The sequence below is a fragment of the Egretta garzetta genome, unplaced genomic scaffold (genome assembly GCF_000687185.1).
Source record: "Egretta garzetta isolate BGI_Z169 unplaced genomic scaffold, ASM68718v1 scaffold22, whole genome shotgun sequence".
Classification (NCBI taxonomy): Eukaryota; Metazoa; Chordata; class Aves; order Pelecaniformes; family Ardeidae; genus Egretta; species Egretta garzetta.
The window spans coordinates 2745549-2764866 of NW_009259102.1; the positions used below are offsets into that span (position 1 = coordinate 2745549).

General features: G+C 35.0%; 1 protein-coding gene across 1 annotated transcript in view; it reads left to right on the plus strand.

The window, feature by feature from the left end:
- Positions 1 to 19318, plus strand: part of IFT74 (intraflagellar transport 74) — a 37681-nt gene that overhangs the window by 17069 nt on the left and 1294 nt on the right. The window contains exons 10-18 of the mRNA XM_035890804.1: positions 578 to 748; positions 1398 to 1438; positions 2656 to 2735; positions 5715 to 5768; positions 9514 to 9611; positions 10594 to 10720; positions 14523 to 14686; positions 15361 to 15486; positions 17954 to 18014. Of these exons, the coding sequence (XP_035746697.1) occupies positions 578 to 748; positions 1398 to 1438; positions 2656 to 2735; positions 5715 to 5768; positions 9514 to 9611; positions 10594 to 10720; positions 14523 to 14686; positions 15361 to 15486; positions 17954 to 18014 (922 nt within the window). The remainder of the gene's footprint in view (positions 1 to 577; positions 749 to 1397; positions 1439 to 2655; positions 2736 to 5714; positions 5769 to 9513; positions 9612 to 10593; positions 10721 to 14522; positions 14687 to 15360; positions 15487 to 17953; positions 18015 to 19318) is intronic.

Consider the following 19318-nt stretch of genomic DNA (forward strand, 5'->3'; position numbering starts at 1 on the left):
ATGTATCATTATAAGTGATCTATGTATCAATCTTCACTGAAATCTAGTGTGAAAAATAACACAGTAGAAAAATACCTATAATCTTTCTCCTTACATTTTCAGATGCTGTAGGATCATGCCATAAAATGGGAAGGCAAAGCTGCCTCTCAATTACATACATAACCATACACTTCTAATGCTGTCATATTGCTAGATTGAGGAGAATTTTCTAATATTGTGTCGTTCATGGATAAAAGGATCTATGAGCTGAAACATGCAGTCATGTATATATTCAAAAAGTATAATTTTCAAATACTACTAGAGATTTTTCCAGTCCTTTTGAATACTGTATATGGTTTGTGATCTCCTAGTAAATCTAATCAGAAATTTGGCCTGAGGATGAACTCATAAAGCAAGAAGTAGCTGACTGCGATATTCCGTTCCAGAAAATGCATTATTGAGAATATGGATTATAAAGTTTATTGTTTATACTGTCTCTGTATTGTTTGTAACAAATAAGCTTCACTTTCAATGTATAGATAAGTGTTGCTTAACTAAAACATAATTTCTGTAATGCTCTGTTGCCAGCTGAAAATAGCTATTAGGTGTTTGCTCTTCCCAACAGGAAATTGCACACTCTCTGGTGAAACAGGAGGCTGTGCAGCTGTATGAAAAGCTCCATGAGCTCGAGGAACGTCGAGATCAAATGATTGCTGAGGATAAGAACATGGAATCTCCACAGGAGGAAAGAGAGAGATTACTAAAGCAGGCAAGAATGTAAAATTTTATTATGGAAAAGATTCTCTGAGTCAGTGTTTTAGGGGATGATAATATTTGAAAATACTTGGGTTTGAATCTTACCTTTATTTGCTCTTTAAGCAGCACAAATCATCTGAAATTAAGAACAGTTAATGAATTGGCTGGATGGGATGTTTCATGTTCAGCTAAAGCAAAATTGGCACAGTCTGCTTTTCAGCTGGGTGACTTGTTCCAGTTCATCAGTCATGTTGGTGCAGGAAAACTGATCCTATTGAACAATTCTGTAACATAACTCCAGAAGGTACCTTGTGGGTTACTGACCAGACATACTAAACTAGGAACAATTTAGTTAGTGTACAAATGTCTATGCTGTGTTATGTAACTATCCATAGATAGTATACGGATTATTGGACTGAACAACACTGATATGTGTGTCGATTTTTAAATGTGTACTGAGAAAGCAGGAGAACATCTGGAAGGCATAACACTTAAATCATATCATTTCTCTTCAATGAAGAGCCATTACTGGACAATGTGACCGCAAGTTTGTGATTTCATCTGCTTAATTTCTATTCACTGTATACTGGATTAAGAAATCGTTTTTCATTTTCCTTTTTTCATTTGTAGGTTTTATTTCAAGTTGTTATACTTTTTTATAGGTTAAGAACGATAGTCAAGAAATAGCCAGCATGGAAAGACAGTGAGTAATCCTATTATACTGTTTCTATAAATTACATTTAGACCCTAAAGACTGATAGTTGAATTCTATCACATATTTCTATGGACTTCTAGAACTTCACCACATTTTCACCAACTTCTAGTGTTAACCTTCCACAGAGAACAGGATATATCCTTCTGTTTCAGCTAAACAACTTCTATAGTGATAGGACGTTTAGATCTGCATACTAAGATACTTCCTATCCTTACAACATGCCTTGAGAATATAAATTGGTAATAGCACTGACATAAACTCCTTTAAGGCTGAAGAAGACACTCATCCTTAAGAGCTACTCATCCGGGACTTCTGTGAAGTTGAGCCTACGTTATGCTGCAGTCCCATTTTGAAGAGTGTGTTTGTGTTCTTAAAACCTAAGTTGCTTACAGAAAGTTCAATTCTAAGGAGTAATGGGGCATTGCTTCTTTATTCTTGGGAATCGGACCTTTCTGAAGATTTGCCAGAAACTCTGGTAAATGTTATAATAAATAGTAATGTATTGGGGGAAGGGGATAAAACAGTAAAATATTTTTGTGATTTTGAGCCTTTTGGTTTCTCTGTCTTTACAGAAAAATTAAGATAATTCCTGAAATCTCCTAGAAACAATTTTAAATTCTTTTAAGCAGTATTCCCAACTGTAATCATTGGTTAATTTCTAATGCATTGGCAGCTTTGATTGGATATTAAGTTGATTAGCAGAATTTCTGGAAAGAAAAAGTAACAGAGAATTATATTTGAGAATTTACATAGAAATGTTTTTCAGGTAATTTCCTTTTTCACTTCAATTGATTATGTAGTACAGTGTTTTACTTGGCAGCTCTTCATGGATTTTAGTGAACATGTAGGTAATTTTTAACGAATACAGTTCCCTGTTGCACTTTACCAATTGCAGTACCTCTGCAAAGCTGTACAAAAACCAGCAGAGGGACCAGTTGACTAAATTAAGAACTACTGATGACTCAACAAAAAATGTTATTAATAAAAAAGTGCAGCAGTAGTTATATTTAATAGATACAGGGACTAAAGTGACAAGTGCTTCACATATACCTTTTGTAATAACAGCAATCCTCATGATATTCTTTTGGTTTTAATAAACTTAGGTTTGCTACTTTTATTCTTGATTTTTCTCTCCATTTTTGTCTAAAAAAATAGGTATTTTACAACACATTTTACAACCTTGAATTTCATTATCTATTTGTCAGGCTGACAGAAGTAAAAGAAAAAACAAACCATTTTAAAAAGGTTATTCAACGACTTGATATGGATCTGGAGAATCATCAAGGTAATATGACTACGAGAGCTGCTGCTGTTTGTATTATAACACATACTGTTATGGACATTAGTTGCTTGAAGCTTTTAGGCTATGTAAATGTCCATTATTCACCATCAGAAGAAGGTTTTGTGTCTAAGGGTGCAGGCTTCTTTCTGGATGTGAGAAATGGGGAGTACCTCCCCACAGTGGCGCGTTCATCAAGTTCATATTAAGTAGTAAAAGTACATATAAAATACTAGTACAGCTGTGTGGTTTTTTTGCCCCAATTTTATTTTTAGGACTACTTGAGGAATAGAAGTTTCTCGTACTGGCAACATTGCAGAAACTTCTTGGGTTGATCTTTGCAAGAAGAGTTTTGGAGCTGCCTAGAAATCCCATTAGCTTGGTAGTTTACCTCCAGCAAACACCAGCTGTAGTACATTAGGCTAGGTTAGGTGGGATTTGTTCTAGCACTGGAAGTTAAGGTTCTGGAGGAAGTAACTTAGTTTAGGCATAGACCCTTAACAGCTGTGGAAGATTTCCTTAAAATGGAAATTCATCCCACTGAAAACCTTCTAATTATAAGGAATCTTGCTGAGATAGGAGTTACATAAATATGTGCATACATTCCAGAAAACTTTGTAACAGGTTATTTAAATTCTACAGGACTAATGAATTAATGTGTTTGTGTCCTTTTTACTTTATACCTTTTTTTGGGTGATGAGTGTGAAATTTAGCTGTAAATTTCTTCAAGGTGAAGAAATATTTCTAAAGTTGACCCTAAACAAATATTTGATGTTTCTCATCTTTTGCATTACAAAATATTTCAGATTTCTCAAGATATTTCAGTATTTTTGTGCAAATAATATATTAAGACTGTTTTATTAGTGTTCTTGTTTCCAGATAATATCATTGCCAACTTCACTATTCTGCTTTAATTTTTCCTTTTTGTTTGGCTTGCAACTCTTTTTTTGTATCTTTGGGGAAATGCAGAAGGTAAGAAGTGAGTTGCTTTTCACATTTTATACTGAGGTTTACACACACAATCATTCACTGCTGGACTGTATGTCTTTCACTGTTTTAGAAAAAGACCTCTGTTGAAGAAGATGGTTTAAAGCATATGTAGGAGAAAGCACGTGCTCTCTGTCAACATACCGGGAACAGTCAGTTTATTCAGAGTAAAGTCACCTTGTGGTATAATATAGAGGCAATGTTACCTGTTGGCATAACACCGAGGGAATAAAGAAGATATTCATAAGGAGCTTTAAGACACAGCAATCTAAATGCCCAACACCTTCTTCTGTAGTGAATGGAGAGAGAATCCCAGAGGGATATTCATACTTCTGCTCTAAATCAGCATCTTGGTGTGTCCTTGAGATTCCTGTCCTCCCTCCCTCGCTGGTCAGCTTACTTCTGGCTCAGGATTTAAACTATTTACTATAAAGCATTCCCAAAACTTCAGCTCCTAAACTTTTTTGGTTACATTTAACGTAAAATAGCCAGTAAAAAAAAAATTACAACTAAGGATTTTTTGAATGTTTCAGGAAAAATATTTCAGTGCTAGGAACGTTTTTAAGCAGGAAACATGAAATAAACAGACCATAAATAGAAATAACAATTTGTAATTTTCACTTAAGAAGTGAAAACTTTTACTAAATAAGTAAAAAAACTATCCAGTTATTATATATTCCATATATTAGCAGTTACTTTTAACTAATTAGTCAAAGTCAACATTAACTCATAATAGAATAGACTTAACTCTTCATAAATTGCACGAGAGGCTAAGATATTGATGCAATGATGACATATTTTAAAGGAAACTTCTCTGTAAAGACATTTTAAAGGTTGTGGTCTTTATTTCAAATATTTTTTTTCTTTAAACACTTTGCATATCATGTAGCTTTCTGCTTCATGGCTCACTGTAACTAGACTTTTTAAGAGTAGAACAGACTGAGTTATTAAGTACTGGGGACTTGCCTTGCAAAATGAGATTCCAGCAACGAACAAAGCCACAGCTGCAAGGAAGCTGAAGCAGAATTACAGTCCCTTAGGGGCCCACCGTGTTCTTATTGTTTGTATACACTAGATAAAAAGGAAAGCATGGGGGTGTACAAGTAAAACAACCTGGAGAAATTTGCTTGCTCAATTATATCTGTACCTACTTCTTTTCCTTTTTATTCTTTAGTTACAAGATTATGCTGAAAATTAATCAATGACCAAGACTCAAACAATTAAAAATTAGATGTTTGAAACTTAACATTACCCTTAGGAGCTGAATTGTCTCCTTGAAACTTGTGACAAATGTATCAGGTCTCTCACTTTACTAGTACATTTTAATTAAGAGCTATTTATAGTCATTAGTTGGATTTAAAGATGGAGTGAATTATGTACTGTATGTTATTCATTATTCCTAATACCAGTATAAAGAATGTGTATGGAAATGTTCTTTTAAACATAAATGTAGAAAGCTTTCTGTGCATTTTATTTTCCTATAGCATTGCTTGTACAGTTTTCCTATTTATTTCCCTGAAATTGTCACACTGTTACTTACAAGATGCGTATCCTAATGGAAGTCCATTCTAATATGTGAATGCGCCATTGAAATGTACCATGTGTTAAACAGAGCTGCAGAAAGTTTTAACTAACCATGGTGCCCGAATACACAAAAGCATTTGTTCTCTATTATTGAAATTCACCTGACTTCAGAAAAATCCTGCAAAATTCTTTTGTTCAAACCAAGTATTTATCCCACTCTTATTTATAAAAAATTCTAACCTCTAAAAGGTTCTAACAATTACATTGAGGTTGATCTATTAAGCTAATTTTTTTTTTCTAATATAAAAGTCTGTATGACATAGTCAGTTGAAGTGACTACGTTAAATGACATGGGATGAATTCTGTAGTTTCTAAGCATGTAGAATTTTTATTTTTAAAACTGACACTATGCCTACCTAAAGGAATCCAGGACTGCGACAATATAAAGTTAAAGCAATGTTGTATCTCTTGCAGGAGAGGAAAATTGGAAATACAAGGAGCTGAAGAAGAGGGAAGAAAGCATGGACAGTAAGTTGTCTGATATATTTTAACCAGGCCTAATTCCACTAAAATATAGGTTTTCTTGTATTGTTAACAGCTAATTTAGAGCCAAAAAGAACTGATGTCCTGATCTTTGCATAAAGTTTATGTGATCTACCTTAGGACAAGATAATTGATATTAGGACTTCAAGGACAGTCACAAATATTTGGAGCATCTTTCAAGGCTTGGGAACAGCTTTGTTTTATGAAAGCAAGGCTGAAATAAATTTTAAAATTAATTTAAATAAAAGATGTATAAAACCAGCTGTTCAGGTTTGATTAAAAGCAGAACTTAAAAATGAACAAGCGTCAACATCATGTAATTCTTTAGAATTAAGGCTTCTCATATCTGTTTATTCAAGATGAAAGCTACTAAAGCTTTCTTCTGTATTAAAAGGTTCTAATGTTGTAGAGACCTCAGCAGCAACTCACAGAGTATGAGAACAGAACTGGTTTTGCAATATACCGTATTTCTAATACTCTGTAGTAAGCAGCTTACAAAAAAAGCTGGTCTGTTACTCAGCAAAAGGGGAAAATGATCAGTAAATATGCCATGAAGGCCAAAGTATTTAATATCTTTTTGCAACAGTGTTCTCTAAAAATGTTCATTATAACTTTCAGCTAGCATGATACTGAAAGAATTTCCTTACTGTCTCGGCTGACAATAAGGAAAGATGGGTAAGAGTGTACTTAGAGAGTTTCTGCATTTTCGAATTACCTGATTTCCTGAGAAGCAGAAACTCACTTGATCTTGATTTTCAGTATGAATACAGACCATACAGGGCCTCATGATCCTCCTGACTTTTTGTGGTTTGGTTCTGCCTCTGCCCTTCATCAGAGGATATTGATGCAGCTGCGGAGCTATTTGAGATTAACTGAGAGGTTTGGGGGAACATGCAGGAATCTTAAAGATGGGAAAAGAGCATACAGGGCCTCATGATGCTCCTGACTTTTTGTGGTTTGGTTCTGCTTCTGCCCTTCATCAGAGGATATTGATGCAGCTGCGGAGCTATTTGAGATTAACTGAGAGGTTTGGGGGAACATGCAGGAATCTTAAAGATGGGAAAAGAGCAAATAAGAGAACTGTCTTGAAGAAGAGGAGCCAGGGAAGTATAGACCAGTCAGCTTAATTTCAATTTCCAGAAGTACTGTGGAAAAAATAAACAAGCAAAGAAACCGTAAACATTACAGAAATAGGAATATGAATAACACTAGTATTGATTTGTCAAGAGCAAACAACTAATTTCCTTATTTGACAGAAAAATATTGCAGAATAAGGGAGGAGCAGCAGATGATGTGTACTTGACTTCAGTACATCTACTGCTGTCTCGTGGTGTTCTTAGAAGCAAGGTAGGGAAATATTGTCCATTATTAACCTATACTGTGCATTTGATGAAAGAATTATTAATTATGAAGGATTCATTGCCAAGGTAGAAAGAAGTACTGAGTAGAGTTTTGCAGTGTGTTGGATGTTCAGGTTAGTCAATATTTTTATTAATCAATTGAATGATGGGAGAGAGAGTCAATACATAGTTTCACAGCAAATGCTGTATCAAAAAAGCTAAAATCATGTTGGAGGACAGGGTTAGAATTTAAAATACTTATGGCAGATTAGAAATAAAATACAAAAAGTTCAAAACGGACTAAGTGTAAGTTTATACACTTGGGCAGAGTAATCAACAGCAAAAATACAGAATAGGGAGCAGCTCTGTGGTATGTCTCAGAGTAGTAGTGAAAGACAAAAAGAACATGGCTCAGCAGTACCATACTAACATGGAAGAGAAAATAACCACAGCAGTAGGTATACATAAGAGTGTAATTTGTCAGACGCATGAAATAGCCTTGTTCTCTGCATTGAGGAAGGCTTCAGCGGGAGTATTGTCTCTAGTTCTGCCCATAAAGGAAGAGTAATTCAGTCCTGAAAAGAGACTGATGAGGGACATGGAAAGCATGACCTGCAAGGATATACTAAAGAATGATTCTTTTATTTTAGAGAATTTATCAAAGTCATCAAATGTGTAAAAAAGCTGTGTCAAATAATAAGTGAATAATCTACCTCTGCATATACATGGAGGATAGAAAAAGAGTAATACACAAATAATTGCAGAAACATTTTGGGTTGGATATTAGAAAAAACTTTCTAACAATAAAACTCACCAAGCATTTAAATAAATTGTTCAGGAGGACTGTAGAGTATCATGAGCTGTCTATAAGAAGAGTATAGACAAACATCTGCATTACTGATATACAGTTGGTTTTGTCCTGGAGCAAGTGAATTTATTAGATGACCTCTTGCAGTCTCTTCCATTCAATTTTTTATGAATCTGTGAAACATATAGCGCTCAAATGAACTAAGGTCAACCAGGCAGGTGTGATGAAAAAGAAAGTTGCTTGCAGAAAGAAATTAGATGAGATGAGATGTAAATATGTGCCTTACTTAATGTTTCTTAATAAATTCAAAAAGGGTTGGAAAAAATCACATCTAAGAATTTCAAGTGTCTTTCATCCTGAAATCTGTGCCTCAGAAGCAGCTCTGTAGTATCTTTGTATTGTCCCCTGGTTCCAATAGTGCACATTTTCCCCTGTAGAAGTTTTAGAGACTGTACACTGTGAAGTGTCTCTGTTAACTCTTTCGTGGATAGCATTGCAGATGATGTCAGATAGTACAATAGTTTTCTTATCCAGAAATGTTTTATTAGTAAAGAATTTTAAAAATAGGTATTTTTTTAAAATCTTGGATGTTCTGGGATACACAGTTCTCTAGTCAGTCCTCATCCCTTCAGGATTCATCAGTATTTCCATTAAGTAGTTCCTCCTGTCTTCTTTCTCTCTTCCCAAATAATTCATCTTGAATTTACTGTTTTCTATTCCTTCTTGCTCAAACAAGCACTTGCTTAAAGCAGCACTTCTCCCCTTTTTCAGTCAGCTAGAAAGTTTGCAAACTCTTACGTTTCCTGAGTGTTCCTGTGTATATGAACCATGTTTCAGGAGAAGAACCAGCTGGAGAGGGTTCATCATAACTTAAAGCCCTGGGTGGCATCTTGATAGACCTCTGACTTTCATGTGATGTTGCCAGCACATTTTTTTCAATATGTCTGTCACCAGGAATACAATGTGGTATGCGTAGAACACAAATACAGAGTGCATACCACCATTACAACTGTCTTGTCAGATTCAGTTAGACACTTACTAGAATGAACATAAATTAAAGGCGTAGCAAAGAGACATCATACAGAAGGAAAGAGATAATACAAGGTGAATGTTGGTGTCAGGTCCTTAGCAGTGTTTGGCATTTAGTCCAGGCCATTAGAGGTAGTGAAGTCACCCATTTCCTTTATTTCATAGCCCACTTTGGTAGCTTTCAGAAAAATGAAGACCAACAGCTGCTGGGACAAGCATTCAGAAAGGTGTCAGAAATGATGGTGGTGAAATTTCTTTCCCATTGGCTGACAATCCTCACCTAAACAGTGTCCAAGAAGGTGGTGACCTCATGTCATTAATCAGTCAAATATGTGCCTCTGGAAACATTGTCCTTTTTTTCATTCCAACCTGTAAGTTGACAAGTTTCAAGGACTCTACCACCTGCCTCTTAAATAAACTGTTAATCTTGAAGTAACCCCTGTGAAATTGTACAGCTTATCAATTTAATACAAAGTTTTGACTGGAAACAACATGGGCTTGTGCTGTACCCATGCAAATAGCAGCCTTCTTTATCATGTTTGTTGATCTCTAGATTTTCTTGAGACTTTCGAGGAGGTGAAGAATCAGGAATTGGAACGAAAGGCCCAAATGGAAGCCAACATTGTTGCACTCCTGGAGCACTCAAGCCGGGTAAGTGCGTTTCCCTCCTCCTGTGGCAAGCCAGGAGTTTATAAGCACAGAATAAGAGAATGAATAGCTAAAGATAAACTGACATTATCCAGTCAGTATCTGCATAATAATCTCTTAAAAGGATTAAACATTAACATCCTTAAAAGGATTACACTGCTAAGCTGTACATGGGTACAGCTGTAGTTCAAAAAAAAAAAAAAAATTTGTTTAATTTCTCTTCGTCTCCGGGGAAAGATTTTTGAACATTAGATAATACTTGTGACCAGAATAAAAGAAGAGCTTGCATAATTGCTGTAACTCATCATCATTGCTATAATGAACGTTATTCCATTCATGATAAACTTTTCCAAATTCTGCAAATAAAACTACTTCAATATTTTGTTTACCTAAAGTCTTCAAATGGGTATTCTGTCACTACTATTAAGTAACTGACAATATTCCAATTGTCTTTCTGATCTACTAAAATTATGTTTGGAATACTCTGCTGTGTAATATTTAATGTAAACACTTTAGAAATTGTTCCCATTTGCAGACTGCCATTTTTTTGCACTTTTAAAACATTTTTGCTTTTAACATTTTTGGTTCCCATGGATTTTTTTTTATCTTACAGAAGTCTTTCAACTGAGTAATACTTTATATCATCACTTTGTCTTCTGACTCTTTCAGTGTGGTATACCATGAGGTATATTTTAGGCAATGACACTTACTTTAGGAAAGATCAATACAGTGACACAGTTTACACTTGCTGCATTTTTGTTTCATCTTCGCTGGCCTATCAGTACAAATTTTATCAAAAGTTGGCAGAATGAAAATTGTTCACATTTACATCAGTTCAGATTATTTCCAGTATTTTCAGTCTTTGTAGTAGAAGAGCCAAATAATAAACAGTGTATTAAGACAGGAGAGTTTTTTACTTGTCCAGTTACCATTTGTTCCTTCAAAGATACAGCATGTTCTCATTATTGTTATTGGTAACACACAGAATGTGAATCGTATGAAACAAATTTCGTCTGTTACCAATCAAGAGCTGAAGATTATGCAGGAAGACCTCACTTTCAAATCAAATGAAATGCAGAAATCACAGAGCACTGCTAAGAATCTGATTACAGGTGAGACTAGCAATGAATTTTTCAAATTCATTCCTTAAAAAAATAAAGATTACCTGAGTTATTACACTAATAACAAGTACAAGATCAGTGATCTCCAGATATTAAGATACAGTGGCAAGTTGACAAATTGAAACTCTTGTGGGTTACAAGTTATTTACATTCCTTAGGAGTATTTCACTTACTATTACCAGGAAACCATTCCTTAGGAGTATTTCACTTACTATTACCAGGAAACAATTAGCTTACTTGCACAGATACATGTTAAACAGATGTGTTCTAATGCAGGGGTACAAAGTTCTTTGAGCTAGAAGTTGGACTTTACTAATATTCACCTTAAAATAAACTTTTTTCATTATCTTAAAATAGTGTTTAATACATTGAAGTAGAGACTTCCACAGTTATATAATCATGTATTATTTGTAAATGTAGTTCTTAGTATCACTTATGGTTTGTGCTTTTCTAAAGGGTTATGTGCTATGGGAAAAGAACTGGCAGCACCAGTGAATAGTTTTCGAATTCTGAGGCTTTGATTCACCAAAGTGAATATTCATTTTGACTTCATTTTGGAAATACTCAAATACTTAACATGAAGAGTAAGAATCTGCAGTATCTTGCCTGTAATTTCGAAAAGCAGACAGTATTTTTCTTTCAATTCCGTAACAAGTATCTATTTAGCTCTTTATTTGCACTGTTCATAGTGGAATTGTTCTCATAATTCTAAGCCTTTGCCAATATCATTATTGGTTCAGCAAGGCTTTCCTTGTTTGTTAGGCTGAAAGGAAGGGGCAGGAATTAAGAACCATAAATCATTTTCTTAGAAGGCTATTACGTGCTGTACTTGGTAGTAACTTTCAAAATAGGAGCCTGTCTTGTAACTTCAAAGGAGTTATGTGCAAAGAAGTTGTTATGCACAAAGTGTTACAGAAATAGATCGTTCTGTTGTTTGTCTGAACATACTATGTTCGCTTATCTGCAAATACTCATTTTGCTGTTCTAGTGTAGTTTAAAAAGCTGGGCCATACATTACGAGTTCAAATACGGCTTTTTGTTCTTTTGCGTAAGCATAAATTCTTATTACTTTACAATATAAGGATGTTCCAGAAGCACATAACATTATAGAGGCATTATTGAAAGACATATTTCTTTCTTCACAAGAGGAGAGAAGGAAGTTACAGTACATAATTTTCAGCAGATCATTTAAATGATTCATTAGTAAACTTCTTAAAGCAAGGAGTCACAGATATCAAAATAAACAACTTAAGATTCTGTCAAAAATACAACGAATGTTCAATTTGCACAGTTAAAGTTCTTCCTAACCCTCTAATTACAGCACAGTCGTCTTCAGGATTCTTTTGTTGTGATTAAAATCTGGATTTCCATATTTTCTTGCTGTAACAAAGATATAAAAAGTCCACCAGCAGAACTCTGGGGAAAAAAAAAAAAGGAAAGGAAACCGTGAAGAGTAAACAAAAGTGCTGATGGCATAGTTTCCCAAAAACATTTCCCTGGGTCACTGTAGTTTGGTCTGAGAGTTTGCTACTGTGTACACACTGCCTGCTAGACGCTGAAACTTCATGGCGTATCAGAAGGAACAGGGCTGCATCCTCTTCCTGTCTCTTCCCCTAGAGAAGTTTGGAGGTTTTTCAGTTTTGAGTTTTTTTCATTGAGGCTATTGCTGGATAAGGATAAAATTCACCCCTTCCAGTTTCTTCCCTTTTCTCCAGAAAGTGTGAACAGATAGGAATAGCCCATTGCTGTCTCACCATAGTTTTTATCAGTGTATAGATGGAACCATCTAAGAATCCTTTCTGGCTTTTTGGTATTTATGTTGTTATTACTCCTTACATGTAAATAAATCCCAGTTGGTCAACTATGTATTATTTTTAAGTAACAAAAGATAAATATTAGAACAACTGTATAAAAAGCAAAAATGCTGTGATTAGGCCTAAATAAATCCTTAAGGAAATATAAAGTTGTTTTCTGCTATTTCTCTCCAATTTGAATTATTTTTATTTTATAGTTATATTTTTTACTGGTTTTCATGTTGAAGCCCTAAACTTTTGAGGTCCTTAAGCATTTATCTGTCTTTAAACCACAGTGCTGTAGGAACAAGAGAAGTAGAGCTGTAGTCTTTTCGGTTGTGTTTTAGGATCTGACATTGACCAATATCAGGAACTTCAAAGTGAAACTATGGGCAGTTCTGAAACATTTTAGACACAGGAAAAGTGTTTTCTTAAGCCCTTTAGAGTGGAGGAGTAGAGCATAAACATTGAATCACAGACAGGCAGTGCAGTTCCAAGCCTTTTATTTTTAAACCCTTCTTTTTACTGGTATGAAAATATGCTCTTTGCACATACAGGACCCTTTCAGTCTTACCTTATGGAAGTGTGTTCCTCAGGATAATTATATGTTGTACACAAAAATCTTGGCTTTTTTCTTCAGTTCAAGGTTCCTAAAGAAATCACCAAAGCACTCTGTAATAACCAGAAATGCTGATTAAAGCCAGTATTTCACTCTAAAAAATGAGTATATGGCATAAATACACCAGAGGAGAGATGAGTACCAAATCTTGCTGTGACAGGGTTTTGATCAGATGAGATTGTCCCAAATAATTCCACCAAAGAAACCACACCCACAGTTTTTAGAAAGGTGAACTCTCATGCTGTCAGATACACGTATCCACTCGCTTCTGCCATGAAGTTCTACACTGTCTTTATTAAGTTGGGGGGGAAATTTCCTACTCTTTTTCTGGTGATCAGCACAAACCTGAGTGTGTGAGCAAAAAACAGCGTCTATGCTGAGAGAAGTTTGTGCTCATCCCTCCTACTAGCCCACTTTGCCTGATATTTTGGAATGTAGAAAAAAGCCCTGCATTATTTGTATCGTTCTTCTGAGTTAAGACACAGCTCTGAAACATAAGATTATGTAGCCACATGTTTAAATGTTCAGGAACACGAAGAAAATACAGCGACACGGCTGCAGGCCAGAAAACCATCCAAACCAAGTCTAGCCACATCTAGTCCTTCCACACTCAAGGTGGATAGCGTATCCCCAAAACTGGATCAAAGTATATTTTTTATGTTGTGTACCTTTATTGTGTCCTCTCGTAAGCATCTCATGTCTGAAGAGTTTCAGTCTTTACATCTCTCTTTGTGTAAGAATCATCCATACTTCCAAGTCCTTTAATTACCTATATCTCCATTGTTTCTTTTTACTGGATTGTCAGAAGTAAATGCTGTTACATTGTAGTACATGCTCATTTTGTAAGCTACAACAGGGCTTATTCTGTGAACCTATGGAAGTCTTTTCCTGTACAGAGCAAATGTTTAAAGCGAATTTGTCTATTTACTGTTATAAAACTAATTCTTATCATATATCAGCAACACAAATAAAATAACGTGATGCTAAAAAACTAACAAAAATAATTTTTATAAATGTCTGCATTGTTGCAGTGAACTTTTTGTAAGGTATCACCACTGCTTTACTTGAAATTTACTGATGCTATAACCAACTTTAACAATAGAAATACCACACTGTGATATAGAAAATTACCACATTTTCTTACTCTTCAATTATAGAGTATAATAGAGTCATTGTAATACAGGAGAATTACTTATGGGATGATAGTGAAGATCAAATTTTTTTCCTTCAGTCACATTAACTTTCACGTGAATATCAAAATTAGAAAGCTATGCAGGAGCTGTTTGTATTGCTTAAGTATAACATCAGCCTTTATATATTGGGCAATGTATTATGAAATAAAAAGTGCTGTTAATTAACGATTGTGTATCTGGTGATCTAGAGAGTCAAAAACTGCAGATGGACCTACAGAAGATGGAACTCTTGGAGGGCAAGATGGTTGATGAACTGGCTTCTCTTAAAGACAAAATTGAACAAACCAAAACTGAGTTGGAGGTTTATAATAATTTGCCAGCTCTGAAAGCATCAGGAGAGGAGAAGAAGAAGGTAATGAAAGGAATGAAACCTTGGACTGTAGAGAATTTGTGTGGTTTTGAGCACCTAGTGGAGGGGAATCCAGCTTTCTGACTGTGAATCCTGACTGATAGCTGAAATCTGGGCTTGCACATCAGTGCAAAGGAATCCAAATGCTTCTCTTCTTATATATGTGACTTATTAACTAGGTACATACTGCAGGCTATCAGCTGGATACCTTTTGATAACTTCCTTCCATAAAATTTCCTATTTATTTTAGTGATTCATCTGAACTTTTCTGCTATACCTGATGATTACCCATAAGTTTGAATTTAGCAATCTAACCACAGAGCCCAAACTAAAAAGAAAAATCTATCATGTATGTATTTGCTTTAAGACAAACTCCATCTAGCGCACTTCCCATTTCACATGTGATAAATTTCCTACAAATTCTTAACATCAGCATTCCCACTTCTGCTGATATAGTAGGGTCTAAGCCTACAACTTGGTCATAACCGTTGAATATTATCTTTAGGATAGAGCATGCATTGCTAGAAAAAACCCTATGAGTTCTTTATGCATATTATCTTGTTCTGAAAGGAAGAAAAAGTAGCATCTTGAAAGCTGAATTAAAATAATTTGTCTGTAGCCCACAGTGAATGAACTCATCCATTAATTGGTTTGTGTTGGGTTTTTTTTCCAACTAGAGACTCCAGGATGACAAAGAAAAATTAACAAAACGTAGCCATGCTTTCAAGAAAATAATGGAGCATTTGAACACAGAGTATGAGACACTAAAGAGAGAGCTGCAAGAGAATGAGACACATTCTCAGGTATAGCTCAAGCTACATACTATCTCTTCAGTTGGTTCCGTTGCAGTTCAGGTTTTCTCACACACATGAAGCATTGTATGGATGGAATCAGTTTATTCCTTCTCAGGGACTTTTCAAAGTTATGTGTTGCAAATGCATAGCCATATTTTTTTGTGTTCAAACAAAGGTTAATGTTGTGCCAATAAATTTCTTGTATGCTTTGGATTTCAAAGTTACTAGGCAGAGGTCTATCTGAGCTTTAAAATTGTGTGAATCCTTTGTTTAAGTGTTTGTACTAATCTTGCTCAGAACTCTCTGCCTTTTGCCCTTCCTTTGCTTGAGAAGTTTTGAGGACCAATTTAGAAAGAAACTACAGCAAAAAAAAGTCACTTCTAATTACATAAGATCCCTTTTTTAGCTAAGATCCCTTGTAAAGTTATGGTGGTAAGTTTTTTCTTGCAACCTGTGCTATTAATTCCATTTGCCTTTTTGCAATCCTTCTGCTCCTTGCAGGCCACTGAAGTTTCAGGGTTTGTTCAGACTTCTTTAAACCCAAGGAACTTTGGTATATGATTATACTTACATTTACATTTCAAAAGTGAGTCAGGATAGAAAACATTTATAAACACTTGAGCAGCTTTAATTCTTCCATTATAAAACCCCACAAATTGCTGTCATGTTGGCAACAGAACTTTACTGGCTTATAGGTTTGATTGAAGGAAAATGGATAACCTCAAAATAAGCTGAAAAATGGAAATTGATTATTTTCTGTGTGTTTGCTGGATTTTTATTATTTCAGGTTGTTGAGATCTTTGGCCTTTAAAACTGTTACTTTTTTCTAATTAGCTAAAAGCTGAGGTGATATTTGTACATATTTAAGCTAACTTTCTTCTGGAGTGAACTTTGTGGAGTGGATGGGGCATATTTCTAATTGAGGAGATACACGTAGACTCAGAGCATATGATCATTGTGGGCTAACTCTAGGGTGATGATAGAAATCCCCACAGCTGCATGCTAAAGTCTGCAAGACTTCAGATGTTGTATAGGTTTTATGCCAAAACCAGATTCTTATTCCTAGAGATTATTCGAATCAGAAATGGATACCCCGACAGCATTAAGATGCTTGCATAATGATGCTAAAAAGTTTATATGAAACAGTAGCTGTACAGTATTTCTTCAGTTAATTAAGCTGTGGCAGTTCTATTTCAGCACATGCAAAAAGGATTTATTTCTTTGCTTTTTATGTCATGAGTGTAAGTGTGAACAAAGGTATATCTTAAAATGGCCAATTAGTTGACATGCATCTTGCATTTTGAAGTACGAATAGCGTTTATGTATCTTGAGGGTTTGGGTGATTTTGCAAGCAACCAATTGTATGAGTTGTGGCATTCAAGGAGTTAATATTTTTATGCACGGACCTTCATTTTCATGTACTTAATATTTCCTTTGGTATATATATCAGTATTTTAAACCTAGGCTCCCTTACCGGCTGTATTGCATGTAGCAACATCTGCAAAGGGGGCAATAAAATTAGAATTGGTCAGAAATATCGTATCTTGGAAAAAAATGACTGCCATGTTTGCTGTGAACCAGTACAGTAGGTAACTGATTATTCACTGTGAGATTTATTTTGAGTAATATATCAACTACTTTCTTATCTTCTAGCCTAAGAATAAGCTTTTAAGTAAAATGTTGCAATATTTTCCCAATTTATTACCTTAGTTTCCACTAAAAGTTTAATCTCAGAGTGATTTTCAGTGTTTGCATTTAAAAATAATATCTGCATATCTTGAAATGCAGAACTTTGAACAAGTAGCATCAGAAAAACAAATATTATAAAATTCTATTGTAAGGAAGCAGCCATCGATATAATGTCCACATTAGTTTCCTGTTGATGCTGAAAGTATTGAAGAAGTGCCAGCACTTAACCCACACTCCTACAATCTTCTCGCTCCAGCTCTGTTCTTATCACAGCTTCTGGCATCAGACAGGAAACTTTAACTATGGAAGCGAGGAAGTTTCTTCTGTGTAGCTCAAAGTCCAAGACAGTGTCAGGAAATATTGTATCTTTGGTGATTTTAGATCTTACTGATTTTAAGAAGAGATCATTTAAGTGGTATGAAATATAATGAGAGTTAGTATCTCCCTGCAGTATTCACCTTTTTACTTCTGACTTGCTTACACATTTCCCTGTATGACGAGTCTTGAATTCTCAGTCTGATTTTTTCCATCTAACCACTGCAGTTGCATGCAGTGCTTTTATATAAATAGACACATGAAGTCCTAAGTTATATAAAGGTTAATCGTTGGCAGCTTTAAAAATCATTTTGCCATTGTTTCTCATTTCTGTGGTTTTTTTGTGAAATAACTTTGATCTTATCAGATGATAAGAGTACAAGGTATTGATACAACATTTTTGGGAGATTCTTTGTATAAGTACATGTTTAATAATTATTGTTTTCATTTTTGGCTCTTTTTGTGTTTTCAGCTTACAAATTTGGAGAGGAAGTGGCAGCACCATGAGCAAAATAACTTTATGATGAAGGAATGTATCCTTTACTTTAAGAAATACAGTAAAATTCATGCACTGCATTAATTGAGGAAGAAGTCTGTTTCCTCCAGCAAAATAAGACAGGACGGAATGGGGAGCAGGAGACAGGGAAGGAGGGGAAAGGTGATGCTTTGCAAATGTCTGTTTAGCTGATAGATCTTATATATAGCAAAACTAGCATGTGCTGTCTGAAACAATTTTATGGGGTCCTGAACCGTAAGATTTGTCCTGCAGTCTGGAGTTTTTCCTGTTGGGTCAGTTTTGCCACTAGGTTTCATACAAAGATCAGCTTCACGTCTCTCCAGCAGGTGTAGCATTGTTTGAAAACCTGTATGGCATGGTGAGTTTGCTTGGTATTTTGCAGTTTTAAAACAACATAAATATCAATGATGAAAACATAAACAACAAATCATATGTATTTAATGTATTTCTTATCAAATAAAAGAGGAATGGCCTGTTAGAGAGGAAAAGATCAGATAAATGTGGTACGATAGGGCAAGGAGATGCTTTAGCTGCAAAATGGGCTGCAATGGGGGAACTGCATTGTAGCTCTCCTGTTATGTGATGCTAATTAGTGTTACATTCCACTAATCACGTAAGACCTTCCCAAACATCAGCAAAATCTTATTTGCTGCAAGTGACTTTCATAAGGTAGTTTTTGAAATTAGCAAAAGCACTGAAGCTTTTTTAATTAGAATTGATGGTTCTTGTTATCTTGTACTGTTCTCCATCATTATTGTAGAGATCTGGGTAGGGCATAGTTGCACTTTTATATTCTAGGGACTTAGAATGCACTGCAGTAAATTCACTTCTTTCAAATGATTTAGGAAACAGAAAATCTGAACTCTCAAAGATGCCTGGAATTACTGTTACTACGTGATTATAATACAAATGTAAGTGGTAAAAGTAACAGCCAAACTAGACCGTATCATCCAGTGTTGTGTGTTAGACAATGGACATTGCTACATGTCTCAGAAAATGGCACAAGACTGTATTTCAGGCAATTCTGTAATAGCCTAGCCATCAGGGAAAAGAAAATAATAATACAGGATCTGCATGTAGCATTATCTTTTTCATATACCAAATATCCCATTTCTTGTATCTGGTAAGTGCTCTAATTCTTAGAAAAAGTCTGAAAAAAGTCTTGGACAAGGTAACATAATTGGAGCCACCTTCTCTACAGGAATATTTTATTCATGCAAGTATCTTAGATCCTATTTTTTTCTAACACAAAAAACTCTAGAACCAAGAGAAAAAGTTGATCAGGATATTAACAGCCCCTCCTAACTTGCCTCAATGTAG